Source organism: Psammomys obesus, unplaced genomic scaffold, assembly GCF_907164565.1.
Source record: "Psammomys obesus unplaced genomic scaffold, mPsaObe1.curated_primary_1811, whole genome shotgun sequence".
Lineage (NCBI taxonomy): Eukaryota > Metazoa > Chordata > Mammalia > Rodentia > Muridae > Psammomys > Psammomys obesus.
In genome coordinates, this window is record NW_026585644.1 from 6321189 (window position 1) to 6341489 (window position 20301).

Here is a 20301-nt window from a genome sequence, read left to right on the forward strand (position 1 = left end):
ACTTTTAATTTAAGGGTAAAAGTAGTCTCCAATTACTTCCTCAAGATCACTTTTTAAGGTCATATATATGCCAGAAAGTGTCTGGACAAATTAAAATCATGGCAGAGAGCTCAAATAATTTTTTGCTAAGTAGTATTGGGTGAGGGAATTAAGTTGCTTGTAATTGCTTATAACAATTTAACAGAGCCCAGACTTAATGACTTGATCATGTTTGATTAGACTTCTTTAAAGACGGCTTGCAAGTAATGTTCAACAATGTGTGATTGTGATAATGGGGATACTTATTTCAAAGGGTTGTGAGGATGTAGTGAGAGAATGTATTTTAAGTTAAAGACCTCTGGCATATACAGGAAGATCCATGTGAAGCTTGGGTGAACATTAATATAAATTATATACAAGCTCCAATTATATTAGCCTTGGTTACTATGAAGGTCAACAGGCGTTGACTTTCTCATCTAGGAAAATCAGAAAGGTAAGTATGGTAGAAACCTGAAAGAAGAAAACACATTGTCTTTATACAATGTGGGCATTTTAATCAGTCTGGAAAAATACATTCAAACAGAGTGAAAAGAAAGATATGAAAAGTTTAAATGTGGTTCTTGAAATGGAAGTGTAAACAGTATTTTCCTGGCTTTCTGCTTGGTGTCTTTGTTAGATTGTTCTCCTTCATACTAACACAAGTATCTCCTGAATGGAAGAGACTTTGGGGATTAGGGCACACCAGCATCATTGCTTCATTATCCATTATTGTCTGAATAAAAGGCAAAAGATTTAGAACTTGATAAAATGACATACGATCTGATTAAAGTGTTATGCCTCTCAGAGGTATGTCAATGAATTGGTAGAAATGGACCCATAAGAAACTTAGCTTCCTGAGGTGCCACACACTTGTGATGCCAGCACTCAGGAGCTGGAGGAAGAAAGACTGAGCTTGAGGCCAGACTAAATAGTAAGATCCTGTCAAAGGGGAAAATAGGGCATGATGAAACCTGAACCCAAACCCTCTGCTTGTTTTCTGGCTTTATAATGCAGGGTCTCTCTAGCTTAGACTAGCTGAAGGACTCACCTTTTTTAGCACCAGGGTTTTGGTGCTGCGAGGATGCAGCACCATACTCAGCCTCATACTTTTAACTTGTATGCTTAGTAAATCCGATGTCAGAGCCTGAATTCACTTCACAAAGAATTCCTTCCAAGGACATGCTGCTCTTCCTATCTATTTCTACCAAGCTCAAGTGTTCAGTTTTCTCTATTTGCGCAGACCTGAAAGGAGTGTCTAAATGTTAAAAGGAGAAGAGCTGTTGCAGCTGAGGGCAAGATACGGTGCAAGCTAGGACAGCAAACACAATGTTCACAGCAACGATGTTTTCTTAGCTCTCACTCTGGACTGTCCAGATGGGAGGCCGGCATATCAGGATCACCCAGGACAAATGATACCAGGGTTGTTATGTGTAATCTCTGGGCGATATTTGTCAGAGGCAACTGTCCAAGTACCAACTGCTGCTTCCTTTGGAACCCCCATATCTCACTTTGGTGTGACACTGGGCACCAGAAACTGTTTTCTGAGCAGTTGGTGCTATCTCCTTCTGATATGAAAAAATGATAGAGAACAGGCTTCCTGCACTCATTCCTGAGAAAGCGGGCAGACTTCCCTGACAGGGAACAATCATCATAATCAGAAATTTGAATAGAGTGGAAAAATACTCTTTAGTTTTTGTTTTGTTTTGTTTTGTTTTGGTTTGGCTTTGGTTTTTGTTTTCTAATCAAAGGAGTAACAACTTCTAGCAAATCTCATGGTTTCAGTAGAATCTTAAAATGACTTCTTCAATACATTAAACACAGTTACCAGTTCCTTGAATTTCATAGACAAAACCGGGAATGAGGTGTCACTTGCTGTGAGCACAGCAGGAAAATTTCCACAACAAAGTAAGTGAAACTGAAACACAGTTGAATTGGAACTGGAAGAAGTCTCAGTCAGGCTAAGAACATAGCTGCCATTTTGCAGAGGACTCAGTGGTTTAACAGGAGGTGAAGGCACCCTGAGTTCTTGCCTCACAGTCCTGTTTTTACTGTGGTACTGAGTACTTTACAAATAAGCTTTTTTAATTCATGTGGCACGCAGACCTTTAAATAAAACCGAATTGCTTTCTTCATACATACGTCACAAACTTAATTGCCTTTAAAAATAAAACAACTGTCTCCTATCAATTTCACTCAAAATATTATTTATATCTTAAGTTTAATTGTCGGCAAAGGAATGTTTCAATACTTTTTAATGATGATGCAATTTTGTATCCATTTTGTATCCATACATAATAAGGCCTCTGTATTTTTTATAAACATTTAAAAACACTGTTTCTTTAAACAAGTGTATTAAAAATTTCTGGCTGTGTTAGTAAGTAGCTGGATAGTTTTGAGCAAGAAATGTCAATATACTTGGGTTTCAATTTACCCATTTAAAGAAAAAATAAAATAGTGCATCCAGGAGTTAGAGGCACAGGAGCAGCACAGTGTGCCTTGGATAAAAATACACCAGCGTCTTTGACAGCATGGGATGCCTTAGCAGTGTCCATCAGCAGCATCCGCTTGCTCCTGTGTATGTAGCCTCACTGCTTAGAATTCAGTAACCAAGACGAAGAAAGCCAAGGTGGCCGCCTACAACTTCCAGACACCACCTGGACCCTACCTTCCCATCCACAGTCAACTTGACTTCTGCTTAGACATAATAATTGAATCACAAATGTTAAAAACAAATTGCCATTATATACTTAGGCCCCAACCCCCAAAAACACTAAAAGAGAAAGAGGCCATACATAAATTAGTCAAATTAGTCCACCGTTCATTCTTGCACATGCCTACCGGATTGAGTTCAGTGACGTCCCATTCCAGGTACTCCGCGACATGCATCATTTGCCCGATGATGTTCTCTAACTCCTGCGACAGGAGGCAGGAGAGTGGAGGATGTGAGGGAGCAAGAGAGACAGAAAGGGAAGAGCTCGTCAACCTTGGTTTTAGAGCTTTGCGATTCAGTTCGTACAAGGGATTACCTACTTATACGGCCAAATTTCTGAAACCATATACATTCATGGAAACCATTTAAATATCTTTTAACAACACAGAAAGGAGTATCTAAACATGAATTTTATGAACTGTTACAGATTTCTATAACTGATGCCCAGAAAAGGGGAGCCGAAATAAAAGTCGATGGTGCCCTTTACCAGCAGAGGGCACGACAGTGCCACGCAGGGCTTTCGCCTACCCATGCTTTCTTGAAAGTAGGAGAGCAATGTGTGTTTTCACACGGTGTGAGGTTTAAGTAGCTGAAAGTCCCGAGGGATGGAAGGAAGCGTGGGCACACGCCAGAAAGGCGTTTTTCATTCTCCTGTGCTGGGATCATACATTGGCTGTGTAGGAGGACACTTCCCAGGGTACTTTACCAGAATGCTGTTTTGAGGTCAAGGTTTGGAGGCTAAATGCTTGTGGACTTTATTTGCTGAAAGGGTCAAGTTATAGTTCAAATTTCATAGTCTCCTAACCTCAACTGCTAGGGAACACACATGACTTGGCTAAATGAATCTGTACTTTCTATTTTTTAGTGTATACAGCTAAATCTTGGTTTTCCTCATCTATCTCCAGAAAAACAATTAAATGTTTCTTCATAAGATTTTGCTTATTTATAATATTTAAAAAGTGATATTTGTTTTAATTTGAAATATAAAGTTACATAAAGGTAAGGCTTGAAAGTATATAAAATCAAAGATATTTCTGTTGGGATCCCTGTCACATGTGGTCACATGTGACATCCCTGTCACAGTTCATCAGATAAAGACAGAAGTGTAGCAAGAAGAGGTTAACTTGTAGGACCCAAGAGATCCCCTGAGAATGAAATGAGAGCTAAATTCCTACTAGTAAAAGAAATGCAACTAACAAATGCCATATGAGAAATGTTGTCCCAGAGTATAAGTATAAGTAAACTTACTAAAAACTGATTGACATCAGTACTGCTGATAATTCAGTAGTGATTGCTAACCTCTCTTCCATTCTGTCTTTGCTCAGTACTTTGAAGAAGTTAAAGCTGCCGAACACATAATAGAAACTGTGGTTCCTGGACTGTGTCATAGGCACATGAATCAGATGAATCATTTAGCCTGTCTTAGATGATCTCCTCACAGGTGAGCTGGACTACCTAACCTGACCAAATTCATGATCATTAGAAAAGTCTACTAAGATAATGTGTTGTCATATAAAATACATTCATCATGTCACCAGAATGTTGCAAATAATCAATAAACATTAATAATCAATGTGAGACACAGTCAGCATTGAAGTCAATGATGATCTTTCTGTTTTGCTTCCAAAAGTTGAACTGTTACTTCTTTTAAATGTCAGTGCAAATTATTTTAGAAGGCAAAATTTGAAACAGATATTAAATGAACTACCTGAGGTTAGTAGATGGAGTTGAGAAAAAAAAAAACCCTAGGGCTTAATCTTGACAATTAATTTAAAGGAAAAATAAAAATAGAAATGAAGAACTAATCATGAACAAATCCATTTATTCTCAAAGCAGTGTTTGATACTGGGCATTGAATTATAAGTGGTAGAAACAATTAACTACATATGGTCCCTTAAAATGGCCAGAATCCAGAAAAAAAAAAAAGAAAGAAAGAAAGAAAGAATTTGACTGCATTTTCAAGTCAGCTGCCAACCAGTGGCTAAAAGCCTAGTTAAGAAATCATTTTAATTTAATTAAAAAGAAACATTACACAAAACAAATCTTCATTAGATGCACTACAATATAATTTGCATTAGTATAGACACAAGTGGTACAATATACATTTTAAAACATCTACAAGAAATCCAAATGCCTTTCTATGGAGTTGGACCAGGAAAAAAAAAAAAAAAGGAGAGTAAACTAGCCCTATTTCAGTATTCCTGCACGGTGATTAGTATACAAGAATAACAAAAAAGCAAGCAAGCAAGCAAACAAACAAACAAAAAGCAAAACACCGAGGTTTAAATTTAAGCAGTCCGAGAATCACGGCATCAGCTCCTGGTTGTTCCCTGGAGGAGCGATTCCAGAGCTTTTCTTCTCTCTGGAGAAGCTAGCATGCAACGGCTATCCTACTCAGTGGTATAGAAAGACATGTCTGACTCCACAAACATCCCTGTAAAAGTCTATGTGGCAAGTTGGCTTAGCAGGTTGAGGACTTCTGTCTCCAAGACTGACCACCTGAACTTAAACCTGTGAGGCCCATGGCAGGAGGAAGAGCTACCTCCCTCAAGTTGTCCTTGGAACTCCACACATTCACATGCATCAGTGCGTCGCGGTCCGTGAACATATATGCAAATATTTTTCAACAAAAGACTGGAAGAGTTGGGTGGGGGTGGATAGGAGGACAAGAACGCCACAACAAGACCAACAGAGTCAGCCAATCTAGACCCATGGGGCTTCACAAAGATGTAGGCACCAACCAAAGAGCTGGCATAGACTGGACCTAGGCCCCAGACACATATGTAACTGAAGGGCAGCTTGATCTTCACATGGGTCTCTTAGTGAGTTGAGCGGGTGCTGTCTCTGACATGAACTCTGTTGCCTGCTCTTCTATCACTTCCCTTGTCTAGTCTCAGTGGATGATGATGGGCTCAGTCCTGATTTGACTTGATGTGCTGGGGTTAGTTGGTTGGTTGGTTGGTGTGGGGGGCTCCCCTTTTCTGAGGAGAAGGGGACAGGGAGAAAGGGGAGGGAGGGACCAGTAGGAGAAGAGGGAGGGGATCGGGATGTAAAGTGAATAATAAATTAAAAATAAATTTAAAGAAACTCAGGTTTACTTGAGCCACAGCGAGCTCTATCAGATGAACAGAAAAGCCCTCTGCTGAACGGCTTCTGCCCTTCCCTCACTGTTAAACAAGCCAGGTGTAGTGGCACACGCCTTACACCCAGCTCTCTGGGAGGCAGATTTAGGCAGATCATTGTGTGTTTTAGTCCAGCCTGGTCTACAGAGTGAGTCCAGGACAGCCAAGTCTACACAGAGAAACCCTGTCCCAGGAAAACAAACAAACAAACACCTAAAAACTGGGTTCAATCCTTAGCATCACAACAATAGGGGATTGTTTGTATTTGGAATTCAATGTATTTACTCAGAAATGCCGAAGCCTACTCTCACATCAATCCTTATATTACTGTTTGTAGTTTTTCTGCAAACGTGTTATCTGCAAATATAGAACAGTTAATTGAGTAGAACACGCAGCCCTGTCCTGTGCATACTGGGTGTCTCATTTCTACTTCTCTGAAGGCTGCCATTGATCCCTACATACTTAAGTGAGATAAACATTTAATTATGTCTTTCAGATTATCATACAGATACACAATTTCCTTTCATTATTTGCTCTGTCTTAAGCTATAGAATGGAAAGCTTCATACAAACTTAGATGAGATGTCAAAAGAGATTTCTCACCAAGCTGGAAGTACATTACTTTCCTTTACTGTAAAGCATTCTGTATGAGTAAGAATACTTTAAGTAGGGGGAATATAAAATAAATCAGTTTCATAATTTCTTTAGATGCTTTATGCTTACTCGCTATTTTTCTTAGAATTTTACTGATAGTTGTTTTGCTTTTCTAGGCTGTTGTTTCAGCTCTGGCCTGTGTTTTCTTCCTAAGTCTGGAGTCTTCCTTGTAACTAAGGACAGTGCAGAAATAAAGCCTTTTAGTTTTTTTGTGGTTTTTAGGGGTTGTTGTTTTTTATCAGCAAAGCCATCAGATAGAACACTCACAATTCTCAGTTCTATGAGGTCTGACTTCTGTGATAACTATAAGTTTACCCATGGCTTCTTTCAAAATAAATTATTTTGCATTTTTTTTCAGAGAATATTTGAAGAAAAAAAATTACCGAGCTGTCCAGGAAACCATTCCCATCGGTGTCATAAAGGCGAAACATAACTAGAATAAAACAGATGGGGGGGGGGGAGGGAGATTATAGATGAGAAAGGTCATGTTGGTTTAAGGCAGATTTTTTAAAAATCTAGTTTCTGTTGAAGACAAATACTTCATTTCCACTGCTTAAAGTCTTTATTTGTGAGACTTTTTTAAAACACCAAACTGAAAATTAATTAATTGAGTAATAAAAATACTTTATCTCAGAATTTTAGTTTATAAAATAATGTTTGTACTCAGAGAAAATTAATAAGATTATTTGCTTAAATTTGGTTTTTTGATTCTTAGTTGTGAATTCAAATATCAAAGAAAAGTTGAATTATTCAGCACCTGAATATTAAAGGGTAGAGTGGAGTTAGAAAAACAACCAATTTAGAATTTAACAAGCTTAGACTCCATGGGACTATTTTCTTATCCCTAATAAGAGAATAATCCCTAATACAGGAGAATAATCTCCCTGCCATTGGGCTCCTGTCTGCCATGGCTGGCAAGAGAGATGGGACACACAGGTACGTACCGGAAGCTACCGTCCGATACATAAACACAAGATGCTATTATGATCTATCCCAAACAGTGTGAGAGAGGAAACAGGAGTTTATCATAAGAGATTCTTTCTGGAGGGTGACCTCAGCTCCTAAACATACACTGTAACATGACTATTTTGGCTTCTTGGGCTGGATCGAGAAGCAGGCTTTACTGGGCATCTCCTCTTTAAAATAACCAAGTAAGGAGATTCTGAACACCGACTCTCTTAATAAGCTAGGAAAAGGAGATAGGGAGTCCAAGGTGTGAGATCTCCCTTGTATAATTCACTGACCACAGGGAGGCCATGGAAGATGCTGCAGGTGTCCTTTTTAAGGTAAACATGGGAGATTGACACAGCTGTGAAAACAGAAGGGTGGAAGTGGGGGTTCGTGTTGACTTTGCATAATTTCCTGGAGGGTCTTAAGTTTGAGTTCTGCATGTTAACAGAGACATTGGTAGCTAGGAGAGGGTGCATTACTGTAATTATTCTTGCACGTAAGGCTTATAGAATTCTACCAACTAAAACCTGTTTACAAACACAAGATACAAAATTATCTGTCTATAGTGTATCACTATAAGTTTTTAAATGTTATCAAATTAACTATGACTTTGTATTCTTTTGCAATAGGAAAACAACCATTAAAGATATAAACCTGGAAGAAATGTGTATTTATTAAATTAAGGTTAGCTAAGATTTCAAGATATTTAACCATGTGATTGATCTCTCTCACATATTCAATAAATGAGTATAAAATCGTAAAAATAAAAGAAAAAAGCTTTCCGCAATGTAGACAGTGAGCATCTCAAGATTTTCCAGTAGAGTTGAAAATACTAAAACTCTTTCCATAAGTGGAATGAATTACAGACTATGCAGAAAAACAGTTCAGCACCAAGAACAGGGTGAGGCAAGAGAGAAATCCAACTCTATCTCAGAAGTAGGGTGACAAGTAGGAACACAGCAGCTCTGTTTTTCTCTACAGAGAAAATGTCTGAAAAAACCACCTCAAATGATTCAAACATGGAGCAGTTTTGTGACCATTGGCAGTTGACACCAAGAAGACCCAGCAAAGAAAGAAATGTTCCAACCTAGAAATAAGAGCAGCTGTATAGAAAGTTCCTTCTGGCGCAAATAGAATGTATATGAAGTTAAAAGAATCAGAAAAAAATAGAGAAAAGGGTAAGCACAAGATGTGAAGTGAACTACAAACACGAAATAAAAGAGGGGTTTAAAAAAACAAACATGAAAGATCAAATGAAGAAAATAAATTCGAACAGGAATTTAAAAGTCTGCCTTCAAAGTACAACAGTCAAAGAACACAGCAAGTACCCTAAAGGAAATGGAAAAAGATATCAATTAACATGCAAAAGATCACAACTGCTCAGCAAAATTTATAGTTGAGAATGTAAAAGTTAACTATTTGCAGAAAGGGAAAAAAGCAAACAAATAACATGGGCATTAGCTCCATGGAAAATAAGTTATTCAACCTACTAGGTCTTTGAAGACTGTCTCTTTTAAAATCAGCTTCTAAATAAGATAGGTAAAAGCACATTTTGAAACCTTAAATATTAGTATGATTATTTTTCCTTAATATTTAAAAGTAGAGACAGGTTTCAAGGTAAAGTAGGTCATTAAAAAATTAGGTTTTAATTTTGAAACCAATATAGATTTATAGATCCTTTGGTTCCAAGATAAAATATGCCTGATATTCAGATTATTCTGTCAATGTGATATGAGTCAAAGGCAGGGACCTGCTACAAAGTTATGAGCTAGCTTAGCCCACTTTTTTCTATTTTTATAGCCACGTCATTTTGCTTTGTGTAGAGACAGTTATGTGCCCACACTTGAATTTAGCTAAAAGGTTAGAGTCGAGGCATATTATATAAGATGAAAATTTTCTATTTTTCTAAAACTTTTTCTTAAATTTTTTTAAAAATTATGTCTTTGCTTTTCACTGAATATCTCACAATGCAAACTACATAGTGTCTTCACTTTCCATATTATGCTACTGATATGAAACCAGAATTAGTGTGTGCAGAATTAATTATACAGAACAAAGTATTTATTTTGATAATATTTCATTTGGGAACCCCTCAATACACAAATTTCAATTACCCGCCTAAATACTAAAGTTCAGAGACAGGAGTTTAAAAAAAAAAAAAAAAGAACTTCTATAAATTTTGAAATCCATGATAATAGGAAAATATTCTCATTTTCTCCATATTTCCTGCAAGAAAAAAACAAAAAACTGTGAATAGTATAAATAGTGGCCCTTCTGAATAAAAAGGAATCATACAGTTAAGAAGTCATGCTCCTTCCTTTCTCTTAAGTTCCACATTGGTCACTAACACATGACATAAGGTCCAACAGAATAGGCCCTGTTAGGAGATAGCAGGAGTATTCATAATGCAAGATGGGCCTCAAGTGGACTAGGTCAGAAACACTGGCAAAGAGGGACAGTGACTGTGGGGGACAGATGGCAACATCGGTGGGATGTGCCAGTGTGTCTTGTGATGGAACAGCTGACCCATGCTGCCAGCTAAATGATAGCAACCACGAGGAAAAAGGAATCCCCTTGGAACCTTAATGAACATGTGCTTCCTGATCCCTTTCCAAGTGAGTAGGCCAAGTGCACAGAGAAATGAAGGCAAGGTTAAGGAAAGGCAGGTGAAGAGATGGTTTATGTTCCACTATCTCCGTTTGTTTCTTTTTAATGGGGTAGACTTTAAGTCTTCCACAAGTACCTGGCAGAAGGACTGAAACGGGCTTAGGACAAGGTAGGAAGTGGTGAAATAGAAGCGTCATTTTGGTAGAAGACACATTCCATTCATGAACGTTGGAAACTTTCTTAAATGGAGCAGTCTATCTAAGGACCAGCAGGAAGGAATCACAGATGCCCAGGAAAACAGGCCTGTCGGGTAAACTGATGGTGGTGATGTGTCACCTAGAGAAGAAACCGCACTACCTGTTCCTCATCTGTGGGGGGCTCCCAGGCAAAAAGCAGCAATGTCTTAAGCACATTCGTTTTTATCAGCTGATTTTAGGTCCCATAGCCAAGGGCACCCAGTAACCTATGTGCACAGGTCTGCCAAGTGATTTTGGTGGGTGATTGTGTGGGAATGTCTGGCCTAAACCGAGGTGTGTCTATCCTGTTTTGGTATCTACCTCAAGGGAAGATTCAACTTCAATCCTCTCCCTCACAAGTAACTATTGGGTTCCATACCACATCTGCTTCTGTCTTCTAGTCACCACTTCTTTTTAGTTCTGGTCTATGCGATGATACAACCCTTTTGGAAGTAACTATGTAGTTTATAAGACACTATTAATGTGTATCTCACTGACAATAATTCTAGAAACTGAAAATGTAAAAGAATGTAAGGAATTTGTAATGTACAAATGAAGACAGGTTAAAAACCGCAGATAAATAATAAATAAGTAAATAAAGTGGATAATAAATAAATAAATAAATAAATAAATAAATAAATAGATAAAGTGGATGAAAGATGGATTTGATTCACTGATGTGGGAAAATATCAGACATTTAAAAGGAAAAAACTAAAACACAAAGTTCCTGATTATTTTGATGAATAGTGGCAGTGATAGCTACCAAATCATGGGGTCAGAAAAAGGAGATCATACTTTGAGAGATCTGAAAGAAGTGTAACATCAGGGCACAGAGCTTGGTCAATAGAACAGTCTGAAGGCGTGATTGCAAAGTGAGGAAAAAGTCAGGGCATCTGCTGTAGGCTCTGGAGGAGCGAGACAGCGGGAAACTCGGAGAACAAAGAACACACTGAAGGGATGTGAACAGCAGGTCAGCTTTATTACATTCGTCCACGGGCTTCAGAGTGAGTGGATATTCTGACTGGGGTTGCGTACAAAGGCTGTGTGGAGTTAAGAAATGAGCTACAAAGCAAGAAACGTGGTTCTTATGGATCCTCTCCCAAAACGATGTCTAACGGTTGCCTTACAAATGATCAACTGCAGCACCAAAGTCTACTTTACGGGAGATGGACGGTACCTTCGTTAATCCTCAGATTGAAAAAAAAAATTTCTACATCATCATCCCAAACACAGCAATGACAGCACCTGAGCAAACTTTCTCTTTGGCCATCACTTCAATAGAAATTCAATGTTTACTTTGGAATCAGAGTGATTTCTTCACGTTCTTAGGGATACAAAATAAATCTTGAGATGCAAATATTCAATGTTTATGAATAATAAATACATATTTAAAGAATAATATTCATATGGTTTATTCATAACCTAAGCTGGTGTGACTCCTAGGCAATCACAGTAAATTCTTTACTAGTGAGAAATATTATCAAAAAGTTACAATTTAACTAAACTGCTTGGTAATTGCAATTCTAATACATTGCAGTGTTTTAAATTTTATTAAGAACTATTAAAGTTTGGTTTTGTTATCTTTATTACCATTTTGGTAGTAAAATTTTAATTCATTTTAATCTCTAATATAATATGGTTCATCTACTCTGAGTATACAGTAACTGCGTTTGTTATAATGAGCTTTACAATTTCAGACTCATCATTTGAAATCTTTGAGCAGAGTGCAGGGAACCTTATGAAAGAAGAGGGAGATAGAAAGATCTTGAGGGGACAGGACCTCCAAAAGGAGAGCAACAGAACCCAAAATTCTGGACCCAGGGATCCCTCTAGAGACCAATACTCCAACCAAAGTCTATGCATGGAGAGGAACTAGACCCCTGCTCAGATGTAGCCCATAGGCAGCTCAGTCTCCAAGTGTGTTCCCTAGCAAGGGGGGTAGGAGCTGTCTCTGATGTGAAACTCTGTGGTTGACTCTCTGATTACCTCTCTCTGGGTGGGGATGGGGGTGGGGGGGGGGGTGGGGGTTGAAGCCTTGCCAGGCTACAGAGGAAGACAAGACAGTTAGTCCTGATGAGACCTGATAGGCTAGAGTCAGATAGAAGGGGAGGAGGATTTCCTCTATCAGTGGACTTGGAGAGGGGTATAGAGGTAGAAGAGAGAGAAAAAGTGGGACCTGGAGGAGACAGCAGGGGGATATAGCTGGGATACAAAATAAATACATTGTAATAAGTAATAAATAATTAAAAAGAAAAGAAAAAGTATGTTCTTTCATTGTAGTTTGTACATTTTACCACCAGGGAGAGCTCAATCACTGCAGTTTATTAAAGGAAGTTAACTAGGCACTAAAATTTTTCTACCTGTAATATTGTAAAAGAAACAGAACTACTGTTTAGTTATTTATAATATACAGTACTACATCTTATATATGAGGCATTTGAGAATTTTTTTCTCAGTCAAAGAGAGTGGTAATACGATGGTGAAGGTAGGTTGCCATGGAGAAGAGTGTAAGGTGTGTTTGTGTGTATAAAAGGAAGGGGGATTTCTCACTCCCTATCTTGAAGATCTGGCCTGTCCTCCTCAAAGAAGAGGAATAAATGCTCTGCCAAACAATTTAGATTTTCCAGTTGCTTCTTGAAAACTCAAAAGGACCTGAGGATGAAACAACATTCAGGAACCATTTTACATCATCATAACAAACTTCAACATCTTTTAACAAAATGCAGTGTTTCAGAATTCTAAGAAGGATGCAATTTCAGTTAAACTTAATGGTAGCTTTCTGATTGTTTCACTCTAAGAAAAGTGCTCTTTTATTTTCTCTTAATTGTTGAGCAAGGTCATTTTAGTGACCAGACAATGTAGGCAAGCGTAATTACACCAATACACCGTCCCTCCTCTAAGCCCCAGCTCGATGAATAAGCACAATTACCAAAACATACACTCAAGTTTATCCTCCGGTCTTCCTCTTTCAAGGAGAGACAGGTAGCAGACAATGTCCTTGAGGTGGATCACTTCCGGGGAGCACGTATTTGCTGGAGAAGAACGTGGAGGGGTGATGGCACCTTTATTCATCCTCAGACCTGGAAAATATATTTATATATTTAAAATATTCACTGTGCCCTCAAATATGAAATGACTAAAAGAAATAGTTCTAGCTATTGTGAACATAATATAATATAATCAAATGCACTAGAACACCAATATATTAGCTTTCCATGAATACTGTGAGTGGTGCAAAGAGGAAAGTTTTCAGGATCCAGTGGCAGGGGCTGAGCAGTCCACCACTGTAGGATGTTAGAGTCAGCTTATCCTTTGCCCAGGAGGTGTGAGATGATGAAGAGTTAGCACAGAAAAGAGTTAGCATATATATATTTCTAGTCTTGCTTTCTTTGTATTAGTCGGTGACAAATAAGAATCAATTTGGAAGATACCAGAATTGCCCTTTTGTAAAATACTGAGAAAGCAATGCGAGTCTGTCCCATTATGAGTCATACATTTGAGAGTAAGTAATCATTTACAAAATATTATTTATGTCAAGTGTCTGTCAGCACCATAAACAAGAAAGCCACCTGCCATCAGACTTTCCCTGAGTATGAATAAGTACAACATGAAGAGAAATCAGCATCAGCAAGATGGACACTTTGGGAAAAGTTGGGACATATCACTGTAGCTTGATTTCAGTATGATCTTCACTGGTGCCTTATGGGCCAGCCAGTTCTAAACATCGAGGCATTCTCAAAACAAAGAAAAAACCTACATGTTACATTTAAAATATCAAAAAAAAAAAAAACCCTTTTGGTTACATTTCATTTATCTGGTATGTATATGTACACATATGTGTGTGTATACACACACATGAATGTTATGGCATCTTAGGACCATTTTCCATCATGTGGAATTCAGGCCAGGAATTCAGATCACAAGTCTCAGCAACAACTAGTACCTTTGGTTGCTGGGCCAGCCCATGGGCCCTTTGTTTCCAAAACCCTGATGACTTGTCCTGCTCTAAGACAACTATTGAGAAAGTAAGTATTTGTTCACACTGCTGATTATTCTGTAACAGGAGCCCCTTCACACAGAAGACCCATTCACAGAGAAACCTGTGAAGTCAAAGTGTGAGCACCTGAAAAGGCCTGAGGTAAACCTCAGTGATAACCAAAGTGTGCATTTGACAAGAAGTACTTGACCAGGCTGACTGGTGGGCTGGGTGTCCCATGGGTTCCCAATCTGCCAACAGCTCTGGGGAAGAGCAAGTTACACAAGGACAGTTTGAGCAGCTGCCTTTTCTTGGCAGGAATCTCTCTGACAGATCTGTTTGCAGCTCTGACTCTTCCTGTACTTCCTGATATCTCATCTGGCCATCTCAGAACCATACAATATCAACTGTGACGCTTTATCAAAATGTCTTCAGTTTCCATCTTTGCTGATGTTGCCTGTAATAACAGGTCTCCTTTAAAGTGCTTCTAATATCAGGCCGGAATCACGAAAGGGTCATTCATACACCATCTCACTTAATTCTCACATTAACCTTTGTGAGGTTTACTATATTGTCCTCACTTGACAGAGGAGAAATAGGCTCTTAAGTACGGCTGTTCCAGAGTTTTCACTGCCAGCCATACAAGTCTACCTTCCTCACTCAATCCTGCCAACCTGTGCAGTCTTTTCCTTTAAGGACCCTAAGGAACACAGAACAAGACACACACAAGCACAATTCGTGGCTTTTGTAACAGCGTAAATATTTTCTTTAAACTATTTTGACTCTATTGCTTCTCTTTTCATTCTCAAAATTTCATCAGAGAACCTTTCAACTGACACTATTACATGTGTAAACAGCCAACGTCATCTGTGGAACACTCTTCATCTCCTGCCTTTGCTCTGACTACTAGAGCACTTTGTGACAGAGCCACTGTGCTCTCATTCACAGTTATCAGTGAGACATACATTTATTTTATTTTTTTATTTTATGTTTTAAATTTTAATTTAGTTTTATTTTTAATTACACTTTATTTCTTTTGTATCCCCCCTCTAGTTCCCTCCCTCCTCCCCTCCCAATTTCTCCTTTTCTCCCCCTTCTCCACCCATGTCCCTCCCCAAGTCCACTGATAGGGGAGGGTTTCTTTTTCTTCCTTCTGATCCTAATCTGTTAGGTCTCATCAGGAGTGGTTACACTGTCTTCCTCTGTGGCCTGGTAAGGCTGCTCCCCCCTCAGGGGGAGGTGATCAAAGAGCAGGCCAATCAGTTCATGAGACATACATTTTAAAATTATTTTTTTATTCATAATACAAGTATCACTACATAGCCAATACAGATTAACAGTTCTTTTTACTTGAAGGAAAGAAAAAATTCAAAGATAATGCTGAGTTTTAAAAGGACTTCATCCTTCCCGAATAATTACAGTGGTCAGATGGAGCCTAGCCAGCTGCAGGAATCAGGACTTCTGACTTATGAGAGAAGACATTTGGTGTTGACCCTTGAAGTGGTCGTAATTCCAGATTTGGAGCGCAGACAGTAAATTACCGTGATAAACTATGTCATGAGTCACCCAGCTGGGGAGCTAACCCTTTCCCCAAATGCCCGGCTCAGGGTCCTTGAAATGATGTAATCAGCTCAACTTAACTTTTTAACACAAAATCATCTGAACTGAACAAGAGAGAAAAGAGGGAACATTGTCTCATTTATTTGGAACAAAGTTAAACTGTACATTTTTCTCTAAGAATTAAGGTGTCTATCTGCTTTCATAACACTGTTTTAAAGGTCAAAAACGGAAGCTAATTAAAAAAAAAAAAGGGAACTCTGCGGGTCCTTTCTGCCTCTCCGTTGTGCAATGTGTACTTTGAGAAGTCTCTGTATGTACATATTTCAGCATTCCTGGTCACAGCACTTTTTAAAAACATAAACATCAGCTTTATTACAAATACAAATTTTATATCCCATGTAATTCTCCTATTCAAAATATGCAGGTAAATGGCTTTTAGCCTGTTCACAGTGTTGGGCAACCATTGCCACCATCAACGTTAGATTTTTATCATTGTCTAAAATATCCTCACACACTGGCGGCTACCTTGCCTCTGTCTTCTCCGTACCAGGCAACCTCCCATCTCCTTTCTGTCTCTACAGACTTTTAGCATCACTTTTTGAAGGAAATGTTATTATTGCATTTGTGTGAAGATGCATACATATTTCTGTCTTTATGCCGATAAAATTTTGTAAATGAAAGCTTCACTGTGCATTTAATTGTTATCATTGTACTTTAAATATTTTAAGTGTAACAATATGGGCATATATGCAATCTGTACGTTGGAAACCTAAGAAATGTTTCCAAAAGACTAATTAAAATGCATTTGAGTGGCAAAATGTGTACTCTTTGTGATTATTTGTAGGGTGTATCTGAGGAAAGCTAAACTTCAGACAATTTTGACAAAACTATTAAAGTTGGCATTAATGTTTTAAATCTACATTTGTGGAGATTTGTTTTGAAAATGGAAAACACGATAAAGGAAGAAAGGTCTAACCCTCACTATCCACATGTTTCCACATCTGCTACAACTGGTTACTGCACACCCTGGTTTTATGCCAACTGGATACACGAACTAGATTTATCTGAAAAGAGGGAAATTCAACTGAGGAATGTCTCCATAGGATCCAGATTTGGGGAATTTTAAAATTAGTGATTGATAGGGGAGGGCATATTCCATTGTGGGTGGTGCTATCCCTTTGCTGCTGGTCTATGGTTCCATAGGAAAGCAGAATGAGCAAGCCAGTAAGCAGCACCCCTCCATGGCCTCGGCATCAGCTCCTGCTTCAAGGTTCCTGCCCTCTTTGAGTTCCTACTCTGAATTCCTTCAGTGATGGATTACAGTGTGGAAGTGGAAGCCCAATAAACCCTTTCCTCCCCTAGCCTGCTTTTTGGTCATGGAGATGTGCTGCAGCAGAAACTCTGACTGACACAGTGGCCCACACAGTCATTCAATTACCCAGCCTCCATGGTCTATTGCAACTACTTTCACTATTTCTGTTAAGTTTCTCAGTCTCAACAAATATGTTGGCATTTAAATATTTTAGAGCATTGTAACTTCTCATTTAGCAGGAATTGTATGGTAAATTAGCTTTTCAAAAGAGATTATTTCACTAAATAACACGTGATTCAGTTTACTCTATCTCTTGTTTTTTTTTTTAGTTTGTTTTTTCTTTTTGCATTAACATTTTTGCTTAAATTATAAGTTTATTTATCCATCACAGAATTGAATAAACTTGAAGTAATTGATCAAACAGGTTTATTCCTATTCTCAAGACTTCTATATGACCAGTACAGTCTTGGTTAGGCAATGAAAAAAAAAATCTCTCTTCATATTTTAGCTTTCTGAAAGCAGGCATAGTGTTTCAGTCTTTTTTCATAGAGGCCATTTTTGTAGTCTAACCTTTCACCTTTCTCTCTTTCTCTAAATATAGCTGGAGGGATTTTCCGTGACTTATTTCCTTGTATTTCTTAGACTTCCCTAAGGTCCTTTAAGACATTTGCGTTAGCCATCATTGAACACAGAGATGGTACATGACGACAGAGTGATGAGGCTGCTTCCTTGACCAGGGACCCTCAGCTGGACGATTAGAGTCCAGCATGTCAGCAGCCTCTGATGAAGAGGCTCAAATCCTATGTTCCATTAACAATGATATTTCTGTCTCCCAATAAATATTGTTATTAACAGTTGAAAGTGAAAATGAAGGCCAGGTAGAATAAAGGCTGTTTCTTTTGCCTCAAGTGGTTGCATTCAGCTCTTAGCTCTGAATATTGTGTGAGTGGTACCAGTTTTCTGGTTCTCACTTGCCCTGATTTTATGATTTTGAATATCTTACAAGAAGACGGTAGCAACTGCATCCCCACACTATGCATATTCATACATCCCTAAACAACTATATTAATATACATATGTATTCTAATAGACAACAAAGACCCCTCCAAAATAAAAGCATTGTAATTACAGTGCATTAATTCGATCAGGGACACATAATTTGTACTTCCAGGGTATTTTACAAAGGTAATGTCATCATGTACACATATGTGTTTATATGCATATACTTAACGAACATTTTCCTCAGAGCTGTAATTTTAAGAATGGCATTAATAAAATTAAATGATGCCTATTACTGCATTCTTCGGAAGCATGGCTTGCACTGTGCTCTCATCTAGACACATTCGCATTCTAGAAGAAAGCTGAAAGGATTTGTCTTTTTAACTTGCTTCTTTTGTTTCTCGATGAGAATCAATCTTAGGACCTCAGACATGCTGAGTGAGCACTCACCCCTTACCGCCTAGCATAAAAAGGTGTCCCTAATGAATACATTATTTAGCCATCAAGCCTCAAGTGTATGTATGTGTGTGTGTGTGTGTGTGTGTGTGTGTATGTGTGTGTGTGTGTGTGTGTGTGAATGTTTATGTATATACATGGAGGGACTAGTTAATGACATGAGGCGTCTTCTGCAATTTCTCACAGCATAGCCTCTGAGAGAGAAACTTTCACTGTACCTGGAGTTCACAGATTCAGTGGCTAGCAAGCTCTTAGGATCTTCCTGTCTCTGATTCTCATTGGGTTAAAGGGACATCAATGCTGGTTACTTATGTGTGTGCTGTGGATCGTATGTGATCTTCTGAAACTGAGGCTGGCCATCTAGCTTTCTGGATTCCTGAGACTGGCCTGGAACTCCCGATCTTCTATTCTCTAGCTTTAAGGTTATGAGCAAGGTCACAGACTTCACACAGGAGGCCCAAATAACACATGGATTTTTAATACACATTAAATTAATGCCTTTGCTTTGGTCTGAATTGTTTACAAACAATTCTATTTCAGATGACAAATGCATCGTTATTTCTATTTCTTTCCTTCAGCCTTTCAAAGGAAATATGACAACTATCATGACTTATGCTTCTAAATCTACAAGGTAACAAAATCCTAGAAATTAAATTTTCCGATTTTTTTCATTCTATCAATATGCAGAAGGTCATTAGTCTTATAAAGAAATGTATTGAAGGCTATGATACTGTTTCCAATATCCAGCTGTACTAGCTGACACTTCAGAGTTAGAAACTCAAAGACCAAGAGTTCAAGGCCAGTCTCAGCTACACAGGAAGCTTGAGGGCCACACTGAGCCACGTGAGACCCTGTCTCAAACTAAACAAAATGAAACTACCACAGTGGTAGAAATCTTCTAACTTTCTGCTCCTCAGTACAATAGCATAAACTACATAGGGAATTTGACCAGATACAAATCAGTGAGTGAAGATGGAAACTGTGCTTCATTTAATTTAAATCTGAGTAGGTGCCAGTACTCAGCAGCTGACATGTAACATATTGCCACCCAGAGTGTGGATGAGGAAGCCAGAGGGAGACATCCATTGCTTTCCTAAAAAAAATTCTTTGTTGTGTATTTTGAGACAGGATCTCTCTCATTTATGCTGAAACTTGTAGATTCAGACTGTTTGACAAGCAAGCCCCAGGGATTCCTTGTGAGTAACACATTAGTACACATAGATAACAGAAAGTCGCGGAAACTGGTCTGGTAGTGTCTACTTGCAATCCCAGCTACTTATGAGGTAAGGGATCATGAATTCTAGATGAGCTTGAGCTACAAAGTGAGTCCCTGACACTGCTCCCCCATAAAAAAAAAAAAAAAAAAAAAAAAAAAAAAACAAGAAAAATAATTTGAATGACTTATTCTTTGTTATCTGGATATTTTAAAAAGTCAACCACTTGTTAAAGAGGATATTTTCATTTGCCTGTGACTTGCACATTGAAACAGATTCTAATAACACTCTTCACATTTACGGCACCTCATGGAGAATGTATGATATTATACAAAATTACAGTGAAGGAGAAATTTGATCATGATATGTGCAAACCAAAACACTGGAATACAGTCTGTTCAATAAATAGCGAAGAGAGCTTGGAATTTATTGAGCATTTACGATGTATGTACTTTTATTTTATTTCCATACGTTATGATTTTATGCC

General features: G+C 38.3%; 1 protein-coding gene across 2 annotated transcripts in view; it reads right to left on the reverse strand.

Annotated features, from left to right (window-relative positions):
* Dgkb (diacylglycerol kinase beta) overlaps positions 1-20301 on the reverse strand; it is a 629339-nt gene that overhangs the window by 507446 nt on the left and 101592 nt on the right. For both annotated transcript variants that reach the window (XM_055624239.1, XM_055624229.1), the window contains 3 exons: positions 13237-13377; positions 6887-6936; positions 2857-2931 (listed from right to left, as the gene is read on the reverse strand). In XM_055624239.1, coding sequence (XP_055480214.1) covers positions 2857-2931; positions 6887-6936; positions 13237-13377 — 266 coding nt within the window. The remainder of the gene's footprint in view (positions 1-2856; positions 2932-6886; positions 6937-13236; positions 13378-20301) is intronic.